Below are 22,631 nucleotides of genomic sequence, written 5' to 3'. Positions count from 1 at the left end.
ACAAAAATGCATTGAGTCTGCATTACGTCATGTCAGGCCCTGACTGAGGCACCTGGGAGACATCTGTGTCCAAGAAGGCCACACCCCCTGCACCTAGAACAGTAAACTGAAGTGTAATAAATAAGGGAAGTATTTTGTATGCTAGCGGGTGGGGGCAGGTAGTGGTCACAAGAGGTTGGGCAAGGACTGAGCTCACTGAGAAGGTGGGAGCTGAGCCAAGGCTTGCAGGGGAGGGTTGGGCCTGCAGTGGGGTAGGGGCTGCAGAGCAGTGACTGGTAAACCCCAAAGACCAGACAGGAGGCCCATCCCTGGGGGTGCCGTGGGGACAATGACTTTGCCACTGGGTGAAAGGGGAGTGTTTTAGTTTTCCTGGCAGCTGAAAGCAAACGTCAAGCAATGAGTTGGCTTCAACAATGGGAATTTACTAGCTCACAGTTTTGAGGCTAGGGGAAGTGCAAATCAAGGTGTCATCAAGGCGGTGCTTTCTTCTTGAAGATGGGTGTTCTGGGGCTGGCTGCTGGTGATCCTTGGCCCCGGGCTGCTCTGTCACATGGCTATGCACATGGAGGCCTCTCCTGGTCTCTCCATCTCTTCTGGGTTCTGCTGACCTTCAGCTTCATGTAGCTTTCTCTCTCTCTTTGTGTCTGAATTTCATTCTCTTAAAAAGGACTCCAGAAATAGGATTAAGACCCATCTTAACTGAGGTCTTAATTGACGCCTTAACTGAAGTAACCTCATCTAAAGGTCCTACTTACAATGCGTTCATACCCACAGAATGGATTAGGTTTAAGAACATGCTCTTCTGGGATATATAGCTCCAAGCCACCAGCCTCTCAAGTAGGTTATGCTGAGGCCAGTGTGATCTGCTCTAGGTTCCAACAGACCACTCTGCCTGCTAAGCTAAGAATGTTCTGAAGGGGTATAAGGTGATCACAGCCTAAGTAACAAAACCAAGTTCTACAAATACCACAGAACTGCATACAGACAACATCTCTGATGCACAGCAATTCAATTATCTGAGGGCTTTGGTTAGACTTGAGATGCTTTATTTCTTAAAAAAGAAAGAAAATGGTCTGAGCTCAAGACAGCAAAGCACTGAGGAAGCTGGCAGTGGGGATAGAGGGAGGGTGCTTGGGTGTTGGTAATATCTACTTTCCCCTAAGCTTGAAATAATTCATAATTGTAATTCATAATACCAATATGTACTGACTAGTAAACTTTTTAATGATAATATACAAAGTAAACATATCAAATATTATGTGTAATGGGATGTCATTCATATAAAATGTGTGCGGTGTGGCGTTTGTGTGGAGACGTGTCTGCCAGAATGTTCACCAAAGCATTTAAAGTGGTGTTACTTCTCAGCGGTAGGATTTCAGATCAGTTTTACTTTCTTACTTACCTGCCTCTCTAACTGCCTCAATTGTATACACACTTGTATCACACCATCTCACGTGTATCCATTTGCCACCTGGGAACAGGCCCTCGCCTTCCAATGCTGGTTAGATCTGAAGTTAGATCTGAAGTCCGAAGTTCTTCAGATGTGGAAGGAGCCAGGAACTGCCTCTTGCCAATGTCACATTCACCCCAAGTGCAGACAGTCTCAGGCCAGGGTTGGGAACGGAGAGTTGGGCAAATGATGCCTTTTTTTTGTATGCACCCCAATCAATGAACTTGCCCTTAAGCTTCCAAGATTGGAGAGCACATAGTTTGGGTGACTCACTTCACACAGGTGGGCTAGTGAGCATGTAATTAGAGAGAAAAGCCTGAAGATGCACATTTGCTAGAAGATGTCCCTGTTTCTATCACTTAAGAACACTACATTGCAAAACAACACAGTGTGTTTATTAGAGATTGCAGCACAGATTCTGTCCCCTGATTTACCCTTTGTGTCCTAACCATCAGGACGCCTTACCTGCACATCTATCCTTGTCTTCACGGGCATGTGTTTTGTAATTTCATTCCTGTGACCCGAGCAGTGAATGTCAACTTTACTAAGAGTTCTGGGAAGTCTATCTGACAGACAGAAAAGTCACTGAGTGTAGATGACACAACTGTGTACTAGGAAATGTGACAATGTCAGCTGAAAAAGCTCTCTGAGACCAAGAGAGCTGGGTGAGTTGGCTGGTCGCAAAACAGACCCCCAAGTACAGGACGCTGAGCTGTCACTTTCATAGGCGAGGGGCTACGGGGCTGGCTTGCAAATCCTTGTGCATCGCACCTTACAGGTGTCCTTTGTTGTCTTTGGCACAGAGTGCTGTCATCAAGAAGTCTGAGGAACTTTCCCTTAGGACCCACTTGCCACATAAAGGATACTTTGTGATGATCATTATATTTGTGCATCTATTTTCCCTGATATTTGCATTCTCAAAAGGGAGATTTGAGTCTTATTTTATTTCCCCAAATTTTTCTTGAATTAATGTTCAAAATATTTGTTCTCTTGCATTGCTTTGGACCTCTTCTTCATTGGCTTCCGTATATAGACAATGACACGATATGTGTACAGTGACACAATATGTGTGCAATGTCTTCAATGTATATAACAGATCCTCTTCCCTGTCTTTGCAGTAACCGCTTTGTAAAAAAAAGTCTCTTGTCATGTTTTTTCTTTGCTTTCATGTTTCTATCCTTTGGTGGGGCTTTCTGTGGTATCTCCCCACCCTTGTGCACATTTTAGTTTAATGATTAAAAATAAATAATTTCAGAAATTAGTGCTTGTCTAAGTCCCGAGTTACCAGCTCACTTCACCACTGGCCGGCGTCTGTCTGGGATGCCCATCTAAGGTTCCATGTTTCTGCTGGGTCTGTCTTCCAAGCTGTGGTTGGGGCCCATCAGCCAGGGACCACCAGGGTCAGGCCCGCAGCCAACTAAGTCCAATTTGGTCAACCAAGTGACTGAAGCTTCCCAGCTTGGGCAACCACTAGGAGGCCGGGTGGGGGGCGGAGGGTCTGGGTGGCGGGGCTGTTTCCTTACCTGCAGCAAGTAAGAAGCTAAGTTTGTGGACGACAGGCTCTTCCCCCCTTGTTATTTACCTAGTGGGTGGGCACTGATACCGCAATTGCTTCATTCAATTTTTTAAATCTGTGTTGGAATTTAGATGACATTGCTCCTCTGCTCTGTGAAACTTGCTGTTTGCCTACAGACAAGCCTTGCTGCTTTCGTTTTTTTTTTTATCCTATTGCATGTTTGTATCAATGTCATTACGCCAATTTTGATGTTCATGTGTGAGCACGTTGGCTTACAGTGCGGACCTGCCATTTACAACAGGAAACCGAGGGAAAGGGTGAAATTGCCAGAGAATGTTTGCGGCATGTCAGCCCCATGACAGCGCCGTCCTCCGCTGCCCACCGAGGATGGGCTCGTCTCTACACAGTCCCCTCTGCCCCTCGGCTCCCAACCCGGCGCTGGGGGCCCTCTCCCCCAGGGAGCCTGCCTTCTGTGGGGACACCCTCTCTTTTAGAAGGGGTGTTTTATCTAATTGGCCACTTTGGGGACCTGGCATGTCCTGCATCTTTTCATTCTGCCTTCCCCAGTCTCGTGCCGTCCCTCCCCCGTCTGGCTCGAACAGTCTCTCCTGGGTGCAGGCCCTTCCCTCTGGGCTGGGCACCTGCTGGTGTTTCCCATCACACTGTCCACCACCCAGGCTGCTGGGTCACGGAGCGAGGGGGCCACTGGCCAGCTCCCTCTCCGCTGCCAAGCGTGCGCTCACACTGGCAATGCCCCCCTCCACAGGGGGTCCCTCTGACAACACGCCAAGCTCCCTCAGCTCACGGGGGCCCGGTGGGTCATCAGCAGCCAGCCTGGGACTCCGTCAAATTTTGTCTTCTCCCCCCACCACATCGATTGTACTGTTGTAACTCCCAGCGGTTGGTTCTGCTCATTTTGTGTTTTCTGAGCCATAGTTTAAGTAATCTAGGATTTGCAGGCTTTTTGTTCATTTGTTTGCTTTTGTTGTTATTCCTGTACAGTTTTCAGGAACCTAAGTGGGAGGATTTCAAGATAAATGATGCCATGGGTTTACCAGCTCCATTCAATTTTTAGATTTACCCACCATATTTTTCATTTTTAGAAGCTCTGTTTTACTTTGTAGCTGCTTAGACCTTTCCACAGTATTTCACTCCTTTACTCATAATTTCAGTCCTCTTTTATTAAACAGCTTAAGCCCTTGCTTTAATCATCTGTTTTTACTCATCCTAACATCTGAAATCTTTCAGGTTTAATTACAGTGTTATTCTTGTTCACATGACGTCGTAATTCCCTGTGGGTTCTGTAATGTTTGAGTGTGTGCTCTTATTCCTTGGAACTTGATCTGTGGGGTTTTTGGAGGCCTTCACTGCAGGCAGGGGATCTGGGCTTGCGTTGGCCAGGTGTGTGAGCACATGGCTACCGCAGGGCCACACGGAACCTATCTGTGGCTTGAGGTTTTTCTGACCATCCAGGTGAATTTGGGCTCAGAGCAGCATGAGGGTCAGCTGGCGGTCATGGATACTCACAGTAAGCCGCTGGATTCTAGCATTTGTTAGATTCTGGCCTCTCACGATTACTTCTTCTCTTGGAGGTACAGTGGTACAGTTTAAGGAGACTTTAAAAATATGTCATCCAACATTAAAAATTTTTTTTGGAAGTAGCATCAATCAAGGTATCTAATACATTATACTGTCCAAACAGAAGTCTCAGACACTCCTTGCAAACCTTAAATTCTTCCTCACATTTTCCTCCCAAATGCAGATATAATTGGAGTGGCGTTTTGCTTAATAACCATTCAGTTAGCCAGAGTGGGCTCTTTTGCTATTCAGGTAAAATACTAATAAGCAATGACATCTATAAACTGTGCCTCGCATTGAAAAGTCGCAGCTAATAAATAACTATATTTTTATTTAGTAAATCTGGTAAAACTAAAACAGCAAGCCAACATGCAACGCAATTTTAGAATGAATTCTCCATTTCCAGGACGTACCCCTTGGTATTTTGTATCCAGTTTCACCCGGTTTTCTGAGATTCCTTAGGATGTGGTCCGAATGGATGTTTATCAGCATGCCCGTTAACCACAAGATGAAACCTTGAGGGAAAAAAAATGCAAGACTATTCTGGTTCATGAGCTACAACTACAAAATTTAAGCACCCACGTCAAATTGAACAGTAGCAGTGTAAACCTTCATATGATAATCACTAGTACAACATATCAGTCATAACTGGTAGTAAAAACCACAATAATAAATCCGGTCCTTCATTTAGAAAGACAGATTATAAGCACGGTTGGGAGGGATTTGCTTTTCTAACAATACTAACAAAGTATCGAATCCATTGTGACTTGATGGCCATAATATATGCATATGATTTAGGACTTTGGCACAGGCTTCTTTCTAGGAAAATGTGTTGCCGCCTGCGAGTCAGCCACAGGATTGGCTTAGCTCGCTTACTCCTCACAAAACTTGGTTGATGAGGCGAGTACGACCACAGCCTGCCCTTTTCAGGTGAGGATGGCTGGATACTAGCACGTGCTCCGTCCTCCTGCTGTGCCGAGACCCCCAGGGCTTGTGGCTCCTGGGAGCCCCTTCGGTGCTACTTCCTCCTTCCCGCTAACGCCTGTGCCAGTGCTCCTGGGGACGAGCAGCGCCAACTGTCACCACTCAGCTACTCCCAGATGTCCACGGCACCCCGGACTTACCGTCTCTCCCAGGCTCGCACATCTCCACAGGTGAGACGTAGTTAATTCCCATGAGGAAAGGCAACAGTGCGCAGATAGTGTACACACGTACTACGAAATGAGTAACTCCAGTTGACGAGAGGCTAATTTCTTTGTTCGGAGAACTCAGAACAAGTGTGTAAGTTAGATGGGGTTTTATGGCGGAATTCAACTCAATATGCAAGAAATGAAGATTTGGGGTAACAATTGATCACTTATCCCAGGGACATTAAAACAATGTTCACATTTAGAATGAAGACATTTGAAGCCTTCTGGTTCTTATTAAGTTCTGCCTTCATTTCACCACGGTAAGTGGCTTTCTTTTCTAAGCAGGTCAGGCCAAATCTTGCAGTGTCTTACAAACTACTTCTTTGGCCTGTACATTTCTAGTTGATTAGCTACCTCTCCTGGATTTCAAGATGCCATCCCTAGGTGATTTGATTTCTAATTTAAGTTTCCAAAAAGAATATAAAGTAAGCATTTCATGCTTACTTTATTTCACTTTTAGGAGACAGTTCTCTTATTGTTTAAATTGTTAAGAAAAACTAGTATTTGTGCTCATCTAACCTAAACATTCAATTCCATTTTCAGGGACCTTAAAATCTTTGTAAAAAATGTTTTAGATGAAACAGTTTTACCATTTTTGAAAATGTTTTGTAAGAATTTTATTATTGTTGTTTGCTTAACTTTTTATAGTATCTACCATAAATGTAATTAATTGATTGCATAACTTAATGATGTCTCTTCACAGGAACTATAAATTCTGTGAATGAACTACAATACAAAAAATGTGACCTAGTTTGTTTCCCAATTTTGTATATCTTTAATGAAATATTTTCATTTTCAAATCATTCTGTTTAATTGCTTTTATACAATTTATTGATGTCTTAAATTTTAGGCCAGCTTTCAAAGGCATCTCATTTTTAGGTGATGAGATTTATCCATAGAGCAATTTTAAATGGCATTTAAATCCACAGACCAAAAGGACTTTTCGTTGTTGGTGTTCATCAAAAGTATCCAAACAATTCATTTTAGAAGTGATTCCTATGAGAATCTCAAATAAACACTGAAAACTTACATCTTTTGGTTTAAAAGAAAAATCCTCCCTCCCCTTATTCTTGGTTGCCTACTTTTGGGGAATCGGCATGGTGAAGTAGCTTAAACCGCGTATCTGCTACTTGTTAGGATTAGACCTGGGGCAAGCTGTTTAACTTTTCTGACCTTTCATTTCTCATTTGAAAAGGGCATAATTTCTGCCTCAGAGGGCTGACGCATAAATTTTGCGTGTCCAAGTCTCGGCAGAGGGCCAGAGCGTTTGCTTTCTCCTTCTGATAGTTGGGTTGAAAGATAAGTAGTCCAGAAGCAGATAAATTGAGAAGATATTTGGGTCCTGTACAAACAACCTAATTTAGTCTAGCATTTTGTGGCTGCACCAATTTATGGAACTAGAAAAGGATCTTAAACTTTCTCATCTAAGCCTCATTTTACAAATGAAATCTTTTTCTCTTTATAACCATTTTCTAGTGTGATAAGGGCACCACCCTTGGAATGAAATTTAATTCACAGGAAAAAAATATGACCAAGAAAAGTGAAAGTGCTTTGTTAACAATGAAGTCCTATTTGAATGTTAGTTTTTTTCCTACTGCTATAAATTGATACACATAGGGAAAAGGGAAACGAAATGGAAAGTTACTTTATGTGGCTTAGGGTAAAGAGCTACAGGGTAGTTTGATAATTTGATGGACCAATTTCAGAATTTTCATACACATCCGTGGGCAAAAGCCACATCTGAATGTACTCTAATTTCTAAGTGCTAAAGGAGAAAAGAAACAAATACAGAAAAAATTTCATACATAAGGGCTCCAAGATCATGTATTTTTAATGCCCTTGCAGATTAAATGTTTCATTTTCATTTTGCTCAGAATTTATAAGGCCATAATTAGAACTTGAAAATGTACCTTAATTTATTTTGATTAATAAAAATAAAAATAATTCAAGGACTTCACAAACCTAAAAGTTGAAAGTTATTCCATGATCATAAAAGTCTAATTGCACTGTTGGAAGATAATCCAGTGCAACTTTTTCTCACATTACAGAAGAAACTACTGAAGGTTTAATGATTGTCTCAGATTACATGGCCAATTAATCCCCAAATCTCCTCAATCTTTGTCCACTGCTCATTCTGCTCTAGCCTGCTGCTATTTTTAGGTGCACGCCATGAGCATGCATTGGCTGTGTGGGTGCCCGGCCTGGCTGAGCGCTTGGCACCTGTGCCAACTGCCCAGTCCTGTGATGCACCGGGATGAGGACTCCCTCCAGCTCGCCCGGGGACCCCAGCGGGCACCATCCCGTAGCCAGCTCACTGAGCATTGCAGACTCCTTGTTCTCGCAGTGAGTTTGGGTTTCCCAGTGCAGCATACTGAACAGGAGAATAAAAGCTACAGAGCTGTTAGAGCAAGTGAAGCCAGTGCCAAAGACACTCACCTGTCAGGAACCGGGGATCGGTGACCCAGTCCTCATCGTACACCGCATACTGGCTCAGGTACCTGCCTTGCAGGTAGCCATTAAAGGCACAGAATACGAATGCCAAAGTCCACGAGTAGAGTGGCATTGGTTTTCCCCCTCGAATCAGAAATGGGAAAATCAAGGACCTTGAGAAAGTGAGAAAGAGAAACAAATTAAAAAAAAAAAAAACAAAGACTATCACTTCTGCAGTTCTATTTTAAAGGTCTCGGGTTTTTAATCTCACAATGCATTGCTGCTCAGTGCCAGACAAATTGCAGCTAGGCAGCTGTAATTCGACAGTGCTTTCCCAGTGCCATGCGTGTCACCGTACCGTGACATTCTGCTTTAATATCAGGACCTACCCATCATGTCTGAACGATGAGAGAAAAATGGACTTGAGCTGTCATGCTGTCGAGGCACAGTGGAGTGTGGATGATGCAGTTATCGAATCAGTGTGCGATGACACTACAGCTAAGACAGACAATGGGTGGCGACACTGCCAGTGATGGCACTCATCATGCTATTCCCAGCTCACAGGGAAGCAACAGACAGAAAAAGCAGAAAATTTAAGACAGAAGCTCATCACAGAATTTCTTCACGCAAAAAAAAACGGAAAGGAGACTGTAACCAACAGGAGTAACCAGGTGTTTCATTTCTAGCCTTGTAAGGAGCACTGCTGCCCAGTGGCGAGTTAATTGAGCCAAAGAAAGGGGTCCTGGGAACCTAAACTTGTTTAAGGCGATTAGCCTTCGGGCTAGAACAGTTGTTTGAGGACTGGAGGACGCTGGTCAGTTACAACACAAGGCAGAAGTGGGGGGTGGGGGGTCTGCCAGGTTCCAGGTGCTGCTCGGTGTTGGTTCATTCAGGGAATCACGTCCCACTCTGAAGGGAGGCAGAATAGGCCTCTTAATAGTCTGCACGGAACAAATACAGGGAAAGTACTTTCAAAAAAGTTGAGAAAACACTATCTCAGTACAACCCAGGGTGGAATTTGCTAACTTGCATTACAATGGGTGATGGTAAAAATAAAGTGGAGCAGAAAAACAGGACAAATTACGAATCACACGAAGTTCATAAAAATGTAGTGTTTAAGGACTATCCCTGTGCCAGCAGGTAACTCTAGAGAAAATCTATCATGTGATTGAACAAGTCGTGTCGATGGTGAAGTCCATTCCCTCTTGTGGACCTGACCGACATCAGGTCTGTGATTTCCTGCCAGAAATAAGCTGGATATCCCTGACTTGCCCTACCACACAGCAATCTGATGGCTTAGTCAAGTTTTACTGCAGCTTAGAGGCAGAAACCTCTCTGAATGAGGGCTGTCCTTAACCATTATTGATGAATTCTAACTGGCTTTGGAAATTAGCTACTGCCACAGACTTGGTGATGGTTTTTAACGGATTCAGGCTAAAATTTCAAGGCAAAACTCTTACAAGCAAGCCTTTACTGTGGGAAAGTTATTTCAACAACTATGGTTGTTTAATCAAATAATATCAAACTGCTCTATATATTTTTCTTGCTGTTTAAGAGAAAGCAAAAGTGAGATCTCCATTCTGACATAAATTTGCAGAGGATTTAATTTCCAACCTCAACATACCGTTCTAGCAGTGTTTTATGGACCCTGATTTCTGAATTTTAAAATCCACTTAATTGTGTCACTGTACAGTTGCCACCTAACCTTCAATGGGAAGACATTAATCAACAATGTTTTGGCATGATAAAAGGCAAATATCAAGAGAAGAATCTAAGAGAATTCCATAGATGACTTTCAAGTGATGAGTATGCTTAAAACCATATACTTCTATCAGTATCTGGCAGCATCTGTCTTTGTGAAAAGATATTTTCAAAGATAAAATGCATAAAATCTTATTACAAAGGAGCACTAAGGGATGAACATTTGCAATAGGTTTTGATAACAGGGAACACTAATACTGAACCCCAATTAAGTGAACTGCATTCCAAAAAAGAATTCCATTTTTCTCATCAGACTTATATTACAAAACTTGTACTAAATCACTACATATTTTTATATATAACATAATTATACCCATTCTAAGTGGATATTTTTACATTAAGCACATTGACAATACTGTAAGTTTCACAACTATCAATTTCCAGACAACTTTCATCCCAAACTAAAACTCATACTCATTAAGCAATAACTACCCATCCTCCCCTCCCCCACTGCAGGTAACCACTATTCTGTTTTCTGTCTTTATAAATTGGCTTATTCTAATTATTTCACATGAGAAATCATACAATATATGTCCTTTTGTGTCTGGCTTATTTCACTCAACATGATGTCTTCGAGGTTCATCCATGTTGTAGCATGTATCAGTACACCACTCTTTTTTATGGCTGAATAATATTCCATTGTGCGACACACCAAAATTTGTTTATCCATTTACGTGTTGATGGACACTTGGGTTGATTCCACTTTTTGGTTATTGTGATGCTGCAATGAACAGTGGTGTACCCTGCTTTTAATTCTCTGGGGCGTGTGCCAGTTTGAATGTATTATGTCCCCCAAAACCATTATCTTTGATGTAATCTTGTGTGGGCTTTTAATTCTTTGGGGCATGTGCCGGTTTGAATGAAATGTCCCCCACAGCCGTTATCTTTAATGTAATCTTGTGTGGGCAGATGTATCAGTGTTGATTAGATTGTAATTTTTGAGTGTTTCTGTGGAGATGCGCCCCACCCAACTGTGGGTGATGACTCTGATTCAATAATTTCCATGGAGTTGTTACCCCACCCATTCAGGGTGGGTCTAAATTAAATCACTAGAGCCATATAAACGAGCTGACAAACAGAAGGATCTCAGTGCAGCTGACAGTGACATTTTGAAGAGGAGCTACAGCCAAGAGGGACACTTTGAAGAATGCACAGAAGATGAGAGAGTAGCTGCAGATGAGAGACAGCTTGAAGACGGCCGTTGAAAGCAGACTCTTGCTCCAGGAAGCTAAGAGAGGACAAATACCCCAAGAGCAACTGAGAGTGACATTTTGAAGAGGAGCTGTGGCCTAGAGGGGAATGTCCTGGGAGAAAGCTATATTGAAACCAGAACTCCAGAGCAGAAGCCAGCCACGTGCCTTCCCAGCTAACAAAGGTTTTCCGGATGGCACTGGCCATCCTCCAGTGAAGGTACCCTATTGTTGATGTCTTACCTTGGACACTTTATGGCCTTAAGACTGTAACCGTGTAACCAAATAAACCCCCTTTAGAAAAGCCGATCCGTTTCTGGTGTTTTGCATTCCAGCAGCATTAGCAAACCAGAACAGGACAAACACCTAAAAGTGGGATTGCTGAGTAATATACTTAAAAAGGAACCACCAAACTGTTTTTGACAGTGGCTGCAGCATTTTACAATCCCACCAACAATGTACAATGTTTCCTATTGCTATGCAACCTCACCAGCACTTATTTTCTGTTTTTATTAAATAATATCCATCCTAGTGGGCATGAAGTGGCTTCTCATTTTAGTTTTAATTTGCATTTTTTAATGGTAATAAAGTTGAGCATCTTTTCACAGACTTATGGGCCATTTGGATATCTCATTTGGAGAACTGTCTATTCAAATCCTTAAATTTGGGTTGTCATCTTGTTGTTGAGTTGTAAGTGTTATTTATATATTCTGGATAGAAAACTCTTATCATATATATGGTTTCTAAATATTTTCTCCTATTCTGTAGGTTTTAATCACTTTCTTGATAACGTCCTTTGATGCACACAAGTTTTTAATTTTGATGAAACCCATTTTATCTTTTTTTTTTCTTTTGTTGTGTGTGCTTTTGGGGTAAAATCTAAAAACCCATTGCCTACTACAAGGTCCTGAAGATATTTCCCTATATTTTGTTTTGTAAGAGTTTTATATATTAGTTGTTATATTTAGATCATGGATCCATTTTGAATGAATTTTTGTATATGGTGAGAGGTAGGGGTCCACATTCATTCTTTTTTGGTTGTGTGTGCTTTTTTTAAAAAAATGCAATTGTTCACAAAGCATATAATTATCCAAAGATCCAAAGTGTACAAACAATCAATTGCCCATGGCACCATCATACAGCTGTGCATCCATCACCACAATTTTTTTTTGCAATTTTTAGAACATTTTCATTACTCCAGAAAATAAAGACAAAAAAAGGAACTTCAAAGCCTCCCACACCCCTAACCACTCCCCCTCCATTACTGATTCATAGTATTGGTATAGTACATTTGTTACTGTTGATGAAAGAATGTTAAAATACTACTAACTGTAGTATATAGTTTGCAACAGGTATATTTTTTTCCTATATGCCCCTCTATTATTAACTTCTAGTTATTATGTTATACATTTGCTCTAGTTCATGAAAGAGATTTCTAATATTTGTACAGTTAATCACAGACATTGTCCACCACAAAATTCACTGTTTTATATATTCCCAGCTTTTAACCTCCAACTTTCCTTCTGGGACATACGTGACTCTGAGCTTACCCTTTCCACCACATTCACACACCATTCAGCACTGTCAGTTATTCTCACAATGAGCTACCATCACCTCTGTCCACTTCCAAATGTTTAAGTTCACCCTAGTTGAACATTTTGCTCATAATAAGCAACCACTCCCCATTCTTTAGCCCGGTTCTATATCCTGGTAACTTATATTTCATGCTTATGAGTTTACATATTATAACTAGTTCATATCAGTGAGGCCCTGCAATATTTGTCCTCATGTGTCTGACTTATTTCACTCAATATAGTGCCCTCAAGTTTTCTTCATCAACCCATTTTTTTAAGGTTTTGTTCACACACCATACATTCCATCCTAAGTAAACAATCGATGGTTCCCTGTACAGTCACGTTTTTATGTATTCACCACCATTACCACTATCTATATAAGGTCATCTCCATTTCTTCCACAAAGAAGGAAGAAGAGTCAAAGAAGCTAGAGAGACAAAAGAAAAAAAAGAAAGAGAGAAAAAAAATGACAGCTAGGAAGTGACAAAAGGAAAGATAGCATTAAATCAAAGTAGAATAAAGAGTCAGACAACACTGCCAGTGCCAAGAGTCCCATACCCCTTCCCTATGCTCCCCACCACCATATGCATTTAGCTTTGATATATTGCCTTTATTACATTAAAGGAACGATACTACAATGTTTCTGTTAATTTTAGTCTCTAGTTTACATTGATTGTATTTTCCCCCCAGTCCCACCCTATTTTTAACACCTTGCAATGTTGACATTCATTTGTTCTCCCTCATGTAAAAACATATTTGTACCTTTTATCACAATCATTGAGCACCCTAGGTTTCACTGAGTTATACAGTCCCAGTCTTTATCTTTCCTCTCTCCTTCTGGTGTTCCACATGGTCCTAACCTTCCTCTTTCAACCATACTCACAGTCATCTTTGTTTAGTGTACATACATTGCTGTGCTACTATCTCCCAAAATTGTGTTCCAAACCTCTCACTCTTGTCTTTTCCTTTCTGTCTGTAGTGCTTCCTTTAGTGTTTCCTGTAGAGCAGGTATCTTGTTCACAAACTCTGTCATTGTCTGTTTGAGAATATTTTAAGTTCTCCCTCATATTTGAAGGACAGTTTTGCTGGACATAGGATTCTTGGTTGGTGGTTTTTCTCTTTCAGTATCTTAAATATATCACCCCACTTCCTTCTTGCTTCCATGGTTTCTACTGAGAAATCCGCACATAGTCTTATCAAGCTTCCTTTGTATGTGATGGATTGCTTTTCTCTTGCTGCTTTCAGGATTCTCTATCTTTGATGTTTGATAATCTGATTATTAACTGTCTAGTCTGTTTGAGGTACGCTGCGCTTCTTGAATCTGTAATTTTATGTCTTTCATAAGTGTGCCAGTTTGAATATATTATGTCCCCCAAACGCCATTATCTTTGATGTAATCTTGTATGGGCAGACGTTATCAGGGTTGATCAGATTGTAACTCTTTGAGTGTTTCTTTGGAATGCGCCCCACCCAGCTGTGGGTGATGACTCTGGTTGGATGGTTTCCATGGAGGTGCTGCTCCACCCATCCAGGGTGGGTTTAAGTTGATCAGTGGAGCCATATAAATGAGCTGACATAATGGAAGGAACTCAGTGCAGCTGTGAGTGATGTTTTGAAGAGGAGCAAGCTTGCTAGAGAGGAACGTCCTGGGAGAAAGCCATTTTGAAACCAGAACTTTGGAGCAGACACCAGCCACGTGCCTTCCCAGCTGACAGGGGTTTTCCGGACGCCATTGGCCATCCTCCAGTGAAGGTACCCGATTACTGATGTGTTACCTTGGACACTTTATGGCCTTAAGACTGTAGCTGTGTAGCCAAATAAACCCCCTTTTTATAAAAGCCAATCCATCTCTGGTGTTTTGCATTCCGCAGCATTAGCAAACTAGAACAATAAGAGATGGGAAATTTTCATTTATTATTTCCTCTATTATTGCTTCTGCCTCTTTTCTCTTCTCTTCTCCTTCTGGGAAATACATGACACATACATTCCTGCATTTCATTTTGTTCTTAAGTTCCTGGAGACATTGCTCATATTTTCCATTCTTTTCTCTATTTGTTCTTTTGTGTGTAGGCTTTCAGGTGTCTTGCTCTCCAATTCCTTAGTGCTTTCTTCTACCTCTTGAGATCTGTGTCGTATGTCTCCATTGTGTCTTTCATCTCTTGTGTTGTGCCTTTCATTTCCATAGATTCTGCCAGTTATTTCTTCGAACTTTCTATTTCTACCTTAAGTATGCCCAGTGTTTTCATTATACACTTCGTCTCTTTTGGCATATCTTCCCTAAACTTTTTTAGCATTAGCATTAGTTGTCTCAATTCTTGTATCTCAGTTCAAGTGTAAGTTTGTTCCTCTGACTGGGTCATAACTTTGTTTTTCTTAGTGTAGGTTGTTGTTTCCTGTTGTCTAGGCATCTGGTTTCCTTGGTTACCCCAATCAGGTTTTCCTAGACCAGAACAGGCTCAGCTCTCAGAAGGGGGCAATATTCAGTATCAGGTCTCCCTGAGGGTGTGTCTTAGAAGATTTACACACCCTGTGAGGCCTCAAGCCACTGTGCTTTTCTGCCCAGCAGATGGCGCCTATCAGCATGTCACTCCAGAATGATGTAAGGAGGTGTGACCCGTGGCTGTTTCCCCCCAGGATCTGGGGTCTGGTTCTGAATGGAAGGCGGGTAGTAGAACTTGGCACCACCTCCTTCCTCTTTGGGAAGATACACCCCCTAGGGAGATATAGTTTGCATTCTAATAGTCTCTTTGACTCTATCTCCACCCTTGTCTGGTTCAGAGAGCTGCAAACGAAAATGGCTCAGGCTTTCTCCACTGAGCTGAAAAAGGGATATAAAGCCCCCTTCAGGGCCAGTCCACGGCCACCCTCAATTTCACCCGTTGGCCAGAGATAGCACCCAGTCCTCTGGGTTCCCCCTCCCTCCCAGAGAGGTCCTCCGGCTCTCCAAGGTCAGTATGATGGTTAGCTTCATGTGTCAACTTGGCCAGGTGATGGTACCCAGCTGTCTAGTCAAGCAAACACTGGCCTAACCATTGCAGTGAGAATGTTTGTGTCTGGTTAATAAAACAACAGGCTGGTTCATTAAATCATCAATCTATTGGCTGCAGCTGTGATGATGACTCAACAGGGGGCATGTCTTCCACTATGAGAGAATGCAGTTGGCTGGATTTAATCCAATCAATCAGTTGAAGACTTTTAAGCAAGACAGATAGAGGACATTCATGTCTTCTTCAGCTGACCAGCGAAGCATTTCCTGAGGAGTTCATTGAAGTTGCCAGTTCGTTTCCTGAGGAGTTCATCGAACGTCTTCATTGGAGTTGCCAGTTTGCTGACTGCCCTATGGAATTTGGACTTGTGCATACCCACAGTTGCATGAGACACTTTTATAAATCTTATATTCATAGATATCTCTCATTGATTCTGTTTCCCTAGAGAACTCTAACTAATACAACTTGTTACTGGGAGTGGTTCTTGAGAAACAGAATCTTAAAATGGGCTTTTACAATTTGCTTTCTACTCTGATTAGATTCAAAGGCACTAATGACTCCATTTCCAATAACCAAGAGGGCACTGACAGTCCATGGCATGAGTTGGCAAACGAGATATGCAAAATAGCACCGTTTGTTTCTCCTAATCATATTCTTGTATGAAGCAAGGCTCTGGGTGACAGTGTTTTTGACACCTTCACAGAGTTTTGCAGAAATAAGAGGTACAATGATGTTGGCTGGCTGCTCTTAGATACATGGATAAAGGTGTAAGAAAAAGGAATGAGCTAAAGGCTTCAAATTTAAAACTTGAACGCTGTTATGACAGGTGTAAAAGTTTCTATGTGTGTCCTGAAAGAAAATCTTATTTCCTGTGGCTGCCGACTTGAGATTTCTGAAAACCAGATGCAGAATCTCATTGTGTGAGTAGCAGATTTACAACATAAACTAAAATCTCAACCTCTCAGGGTGTATGCTGTTAAAGTAAAGGCACTGATTGGAAAAGAATGGGATCCCAAAAGTTGGTATGGGACATATGGATTGATAATAATAAAGGCAATGAGGACATTGGAACCCTGGATTCTGCTGAGTCATTGTTAGATTTACCTGCAGAGGGCTGTCCTGAGGAAACAGCTTCCCCACCTCCAGTCTTCCCTAAGGAGCCTGCCATCCAACCTCCACCTAAAGAGATTAACCCTTCAGTGCCTGCTAATCCTGTAATCATCTCCCCTGAGGAAGCAGCCCTCACTCCTCTGTCTGGAGAGATTAATCCTGTTTTAAGAGATGAAAATGCAACAGAATGTCCTGAGGTAAATGGCTTGAGAGAGAATTCTAACTTCTCATGACCCACCCCCACCACCAGTCTTTGCTTCAAGACTTATAAAGTCCAAAAAGGTCCAGAAGGGTGAGGTACAAAGTGTGACTCATGAGAAAGTATGCTATACTCCAAAAGAATTATATGAGTTTTCCAACTTATACAGACAGAAACCAGGGGAATATGTGTGGGAATGGATATTAAGGGTGTGGGATAATGATGGAAGGAATATAAAGTTGGATCAGGCTGAATTTACTGATATGGGTCCACTAAGCAGAGATTCTGCAGTGTTGTAGCTCAAGGGGTTAGAAAGGGCGTTAACAGTTTGTTTGGGTGGTTGGCTGAAACATGGCCCAAAAGGTGGCTGGCATTACTGGAAGTTGAAATGCCAGAACTGCCGTGATATAATGTGGAGGGGATTCAAAGGCTTAGAGATTGGAATGTTAGAGTGTATTTATCATGGAAGACCTGCTCACACACCCCTGGAATGTCCAGAGGGCACATCTTTTACCAGGACTGTGAGGAATAAATTTGTGAGACTAGCTCCATCATCCCTGAAGAGCTTTGTAGTCACCCTTCTCTGTAGGTCAGATATTACTGTAGGAACTGCTGTCACTGAGCTGGAACCCTTAAACACAATGGGGATAATCGGGTCCCGAGTTGGCAGAAGCCAAATGGCTGCAGTTAATTGCCATGGACAAGGTGGGCATGGCTACCATAATGGAAAACAGGCTCAAAGCAGCAATCAAAATAATATAATTTACAGAGACTTATGCCATTCGCTAGATCATGGAGTACCAGCTAGTAAAATAGATGGGCAATTGACTAAATTCTTGTTTGAACCACATAGGCAGAAGAATTCTAGGTCAAGTGAACAAAAGTCTCCCTTGAATTACAAAAACAGAGTCATGGCCCATTAATCAATTCTCAGACTTGAGACAGTTTACAGATCCAGAGCCCCTTGAATGAAGGGAAGGCCAGGTACCCTTGGGGAAGGACTCTGTTTCACTGCCAAAAATTTATACTATTAATCTTCCTCCCAGCCTTCCCCAGGGGGACCTATGTCCTTTTACCAGGGTAACTGTGCATCGTGAAAAAGGAAATGATCAGATATTTCATGGATTATTAGACACTGGTTCAGATGTGACATTAATTCCCAGAGACCCAAAACGTCACTCTGGTCCACCAGTCAGAGTTGGGGCTTATGGAAGTCAGGTGAGCGATGGAGTTTTAGCTCAAGTCCATCTCACAGTGGTTATTTCCCCAGTGCCAGCATGCATAATTGAAGTAGACATACTCAGCAACTGGCAGAATCCTCACATTGGTTCCCTGACTCAGGGAGTGAGGGCTATTATGCTGGGAAAGGCCAAGTGGAAGCCACTAGAACTGCTCCTGCCTAGCAAAATAGTGAACCAGAAGCAATACTGGATTCCTGGAGGGATTGCAGAGATTAATGTTGCTCTTAAGGACTTGAAGGATGCAGGGGTGGTGATTTCCACCATGCCCCCATTCAACTCTCCTATTTGGCCTGTGCAGAAAACAGCTGGGTCTTGGAGGATGAAAGTAAGTGGATTATCATAAGCTTAATCAGGTGGTGACTCTAATTGCAACTGCTGTTCCAGATGTGGTATTATTGCTTGAGCAAATCAACACATCCCCTGGTACCTGGTATGCAGGTATTGATCTGGCAAATGCTTTTTTCTCAATTGCTGTTAGTAAGGACCACCAGAAACAGTTTGTATTCAGCTGGCAAGGCCAGCAGTTTACATTCACTGTGCTACCTCAGGGTTATATCAGCTCTCCAGCCCTATGTCATAATATTGTCTGCAGGGATCTTGATCATTTCTCCCTCCCAGAAGACATCATGCTGGTCCATTATATTGATGATATCATGTTGATTGGACCTAGTGAGCAACAAGATTTGTTGGTAAGGTATTTTTGTGGCAGAGGATGGGAAATAAATCCAACAAAAATACAGGGGCCTTCCACCTCAGTAAAATTTCTAGGTGTCCAGTGGTGTGGGGCCATTGAGATATCCCTTCTAAGGTGAAGGATAAGCTGTTGCATCTGGCCCCTCCTATGACCAAAAAAGAGGTACAATGCTTAGTTGGCCTCTTTGGATTTTGGAGACAACATATTCCTCATTTAGGTGTGCTACTCCAGCCCATTTAATGAGTGACCAGAAAAGCTTCTAGTTTTGAGTGGGGACCAGAACAAGAAGAGGCTCTGCAACAGGTCCAGGCTGCTGTGCAAGCTGCTCTGCCGCTTGGACCCTATGATCCAGCTGACCCAATGGTGCTGGAAGTGTCAGTGGCAAAGAGAGGTGCTGCTTGGAGCCTTTGGAGGTTCCTACAGGAGAATCACAATGCAGGCCCTTAGGATTTTGGAGTAAAGCTTTACCATCCTCTGCAGATAACTACTCTCCATTTGAGAAACAGCTGTTGGCCTGCTACTGGGCCTTAGCAGAGACAGGATGCTTAACCATGTGCCACCAAGTTACCATGAGACCTGAGTTACCTATCATGAGCTTGTTGTTGTCTGACCCACCAAGCCATAAAGTTGGGTGTGCACAGCAGCACTCTATCATAAAATGGAAATGGTATATACGAGATAGAGCTTGAGCGGGCCCTCAGGGTACAAGTAAATTACATGAGGAAGTGGCCCAAATGCCCATGGCCCCCACTCCTTCCACCTTACCTTCTCTTTCCCAGCCCATAGCTATGGCATCTTGGGGAGTTCCTTACAATCATTTGACTGAGGAAGAGAAAACTCAGGACTGGTCACAGATGGTTCTGAATGATATACAGGCACCACCCAAAAGCGGACAGCTGCAGCACTGCAGCCCCTTTCTGGGATATCCCTGAAGGACAGTGGTGAGGGGAAATCCTCCCAGTGGGCAGAACTTTGAGCAGTGCACTTGGTTGTCCAATTTGCTTGGAAGCAGAACTGGCCAGAGGTGTGTTTGTATACCGATTCATGGGCTCTTGCTAATGGTTTGGCTGGATGGTCAGGGACTTGGAAGGAACGTGATTGGAATATTGGTGACAAAGAAGTCTGGGGAAGGTGTATGTGGATAGACCTTTCTGAGTGGGCAAAAAACATGAAGATATTTGTGTCTCATTGGAATGCTCACCAGAGGGTGACTTCAGCAGAAGATTTTAATAACCAAGTGGATAAAATGACTTGTTTGGTGGATACCAATCAGCCTCTTTCCGCAGCAACTCCTGTCATTGCCCAGTGGGCTCAGGAACAAAGTGGTCATGGTGGTAGGGATAGAGGTCATGCATGGGCTCAGCCACATGGATTTCCACTCACCAAGGCTGACCTGGCCACAGCCACTGCTGAGTGCCCAATCTGCCAGCAGCAGAGACCCACACTCAGTCCCTGATATGGCACCATTCCCTGAGGTGATCAGCCAGCTACCCGGTGGCAGGTTGATTACTTTGGACCACCTCGATCATGGAAGGGGCAGTGATTTGTTCTTACTAGAATAGACACATACTCTGGATATGGGTTTGCCTTCTCTGCATGACATGCTTCTGCCAAAACCACCATCCATCCACTTATAGAATGCCTTATCCACGTCATGGTATTCCACACACCATTGCTTCTGGCAAAGGAACCCACTTCACAGCAAATGAAGTGAGGCAATGGATGTATGCTAATGGAATTCTGTGGTCTTACCATGTTCCCCATCATCCAGAGGCAGCTGGGTTGATAGACTCAATTGCGGTGCCAACTAGGTGGCAATACCTTGCAGGGTTGGGGCAGTGTTCTCCAGGAGGCTGTGTATGCTCTGAATCAGCATCTACTCAATGGTCCTGTTTCTCCCATAGCCAGGATTCATGGGTCCAGGAATCAAGGGGTGGAAACAGGAGCAGCACCACTTACTATCACTCCTAGTGATCCACTACGCAAATTTTTGCTTCCTTTCCCTGCAAGTTTAAGCTCTTCTGGTCTACAAGTCTTTGTTCCAAAAGGGGGAGTGCTTCCACCAGGAAACACAACAATAATCCCATTGAACTGGAAGTTAAGACTGCCACCTGGCCACTCTGGGCTTCTTATGCCTCTGAATCAACAGGCAAGGAAGGGGATTACTGTACTGGTTGGGGTGATTGATCCTGACTATCAAGGGGAAATAGCACTGCAACTACACAATGGAAGTAAAGAAGAGATTTCCTGGAATACAGGAGATCCCCTAGGGCATCTCTTAGTACTACCATGCCCTGTGATTGAAGTCAATGGAAAACTGCAACAACCCTATCCAGGCAGGACTACCAATAGCCAAGAAAGTTCAGGAATGAAGGTTTGGATCACCCCACCAGGCAAAGAACCATGGCCAGCTGAAGTGCTTGCTGAGGGTAAAGGGAACATGGAATGGGTAGTGGAAGAAGGTAGTGATAAATATTAACTACGACCACATGACCAGTTACAGAAATGAGGACTATGATGGCATGAATATTTCCTCCTTGATTTGTTATGATTATGTTTGTATTTGTCTGTAAAGCAAATATCTTTGCTTTCTCCTCTGTCTTATCCCTTTGTCATATGACATAAGCTGTACTGTTCATTTTGCTGTATTTAAGCTAAAGGAAATCAATTTTAAGAGTTAATGTTGCCCAAGAACTTGCACCCTATTCTGGAGAGATTTAGTTTGTTTCCAGTTGTACACTACACAGCAGAGTATTGTTAGGTGAAATATATGTCTGTTATCATTCTCTACTTAGAGATAAAGTATGGTTTTAGGTGATGTGTATAACTGCCAAGTTGACAAGGGGTGGACTGTGATGGTTAGGTTCATGTGTCCACTTGGCCAGGTGATGGTACCCAGCTGTCTGGTCAAGCAAGCACTGGCCTAACATTGCTGTGAGGATGTTTGTGGCTGGTTAATAAACCAACAGGCTGGTTTTTTAAATCATCAGTCAATTGGCTGCAGCTGTGACTGATGATTCCATGAGGGGTGTGTCTTCCACTATGAGAGAATACAGTTGGCTGGATTTAATCCAATCAGTGGAAGACTTTTAAGTGAGACAGATAGAGGACCTTCACTTCTTCTTCGGCTGACCAGCAAAGCATTTCCTGAGGAGTTTGTCAAAGTTGCCAGTTCATTTCCTGAGGAGTTCATCAAACACGTTCGTCAAAGATCCCAGTTCATTTCCTGAGGAGTTTGTTGAATTTGCTGGTTCGTTTCCTGAGGAGTTCATCAAACATCTTCACTGGAGTTGCCAGTTTGCTGCCTGCCCTATGGAATTTGGACTCGTGCATACCCACAGTTGTGTGAGTCACTTTCATAAATCTTATATTCATAGATATCTCTCACTGATTTTGTTTCCCTAAAGAACCCTAACTAATACAGTCAGTCATCACTAAAAGCCTCTGTCTGCTTGTTTGGGAATTCATAGCTTGTATTGAGTGGTCAGCATTTGTTAATTAAAGCCCCAGTTGGAGCTGGGCTGATGTATATTCGCTTGTTCAGAGTGTGCTGCTCTCTATTACAGTGAGGCTTTGTGTTTGGGCTGCTGTGGGGAATGGCTCCCGGCCTGGATCCAGTTTTTACTTACAGGTTTTATGCTGCCATCTCAGGCATTCCTACTAATCCAGGTTGGTGTATGATGTGTGGATGGTCACATTTGTCCCCCCACA

At 42.8% G+C, this 22,631-nt stretch overlaps 1 protein-coding gene across 1 annotated transcript in view; it reads right to left on the bottom strand.

Moving 5' to 3' along the window:
- SRD5A1 (steroid 5 alpha-reductase 1) overlaps nucleotides 1-22,631 on the bottom strand; it is a 50,884-nt gene that overhangs the window by 5,878 nt on the left and 22,375 nt on the right. The window contains exons 2-3 of the mRNA XM_037799480.1: nucleotides 8,171-8,337; nucleotides 4,958-5,059 (exon numbers count right to left, since the gene is read on the bottom strand). Coding sequence (XP_037655408.1) covers nucleotides 4,958-5,059; nucleotides 8,171-8,337 — 269 coding nt within the window. The remainder of the gene's footprint in view (nucleotides 1-4,957; nucleotides 5,060-8,170; nucleotides 8,338-22,631) is intronic.

The sequence above is a fragment of the Choloepus didactylus genome, chromosome 11 (genome assembly GCF_015220235.1).
Source record: "Choloepus didactylus isolate mChoDid1 chromosome 11, mChoDid1.pri, whole genome shotgun sequence".
NCBI lineage: Eukaryota > Metazoa > Chordata > Mammalia > Pilosa > Megalonychidae > Choloepus > Choloepus didactylus.
This window is presented reverse-complemented; position numbering and strand designations above follow the sequence as displayed.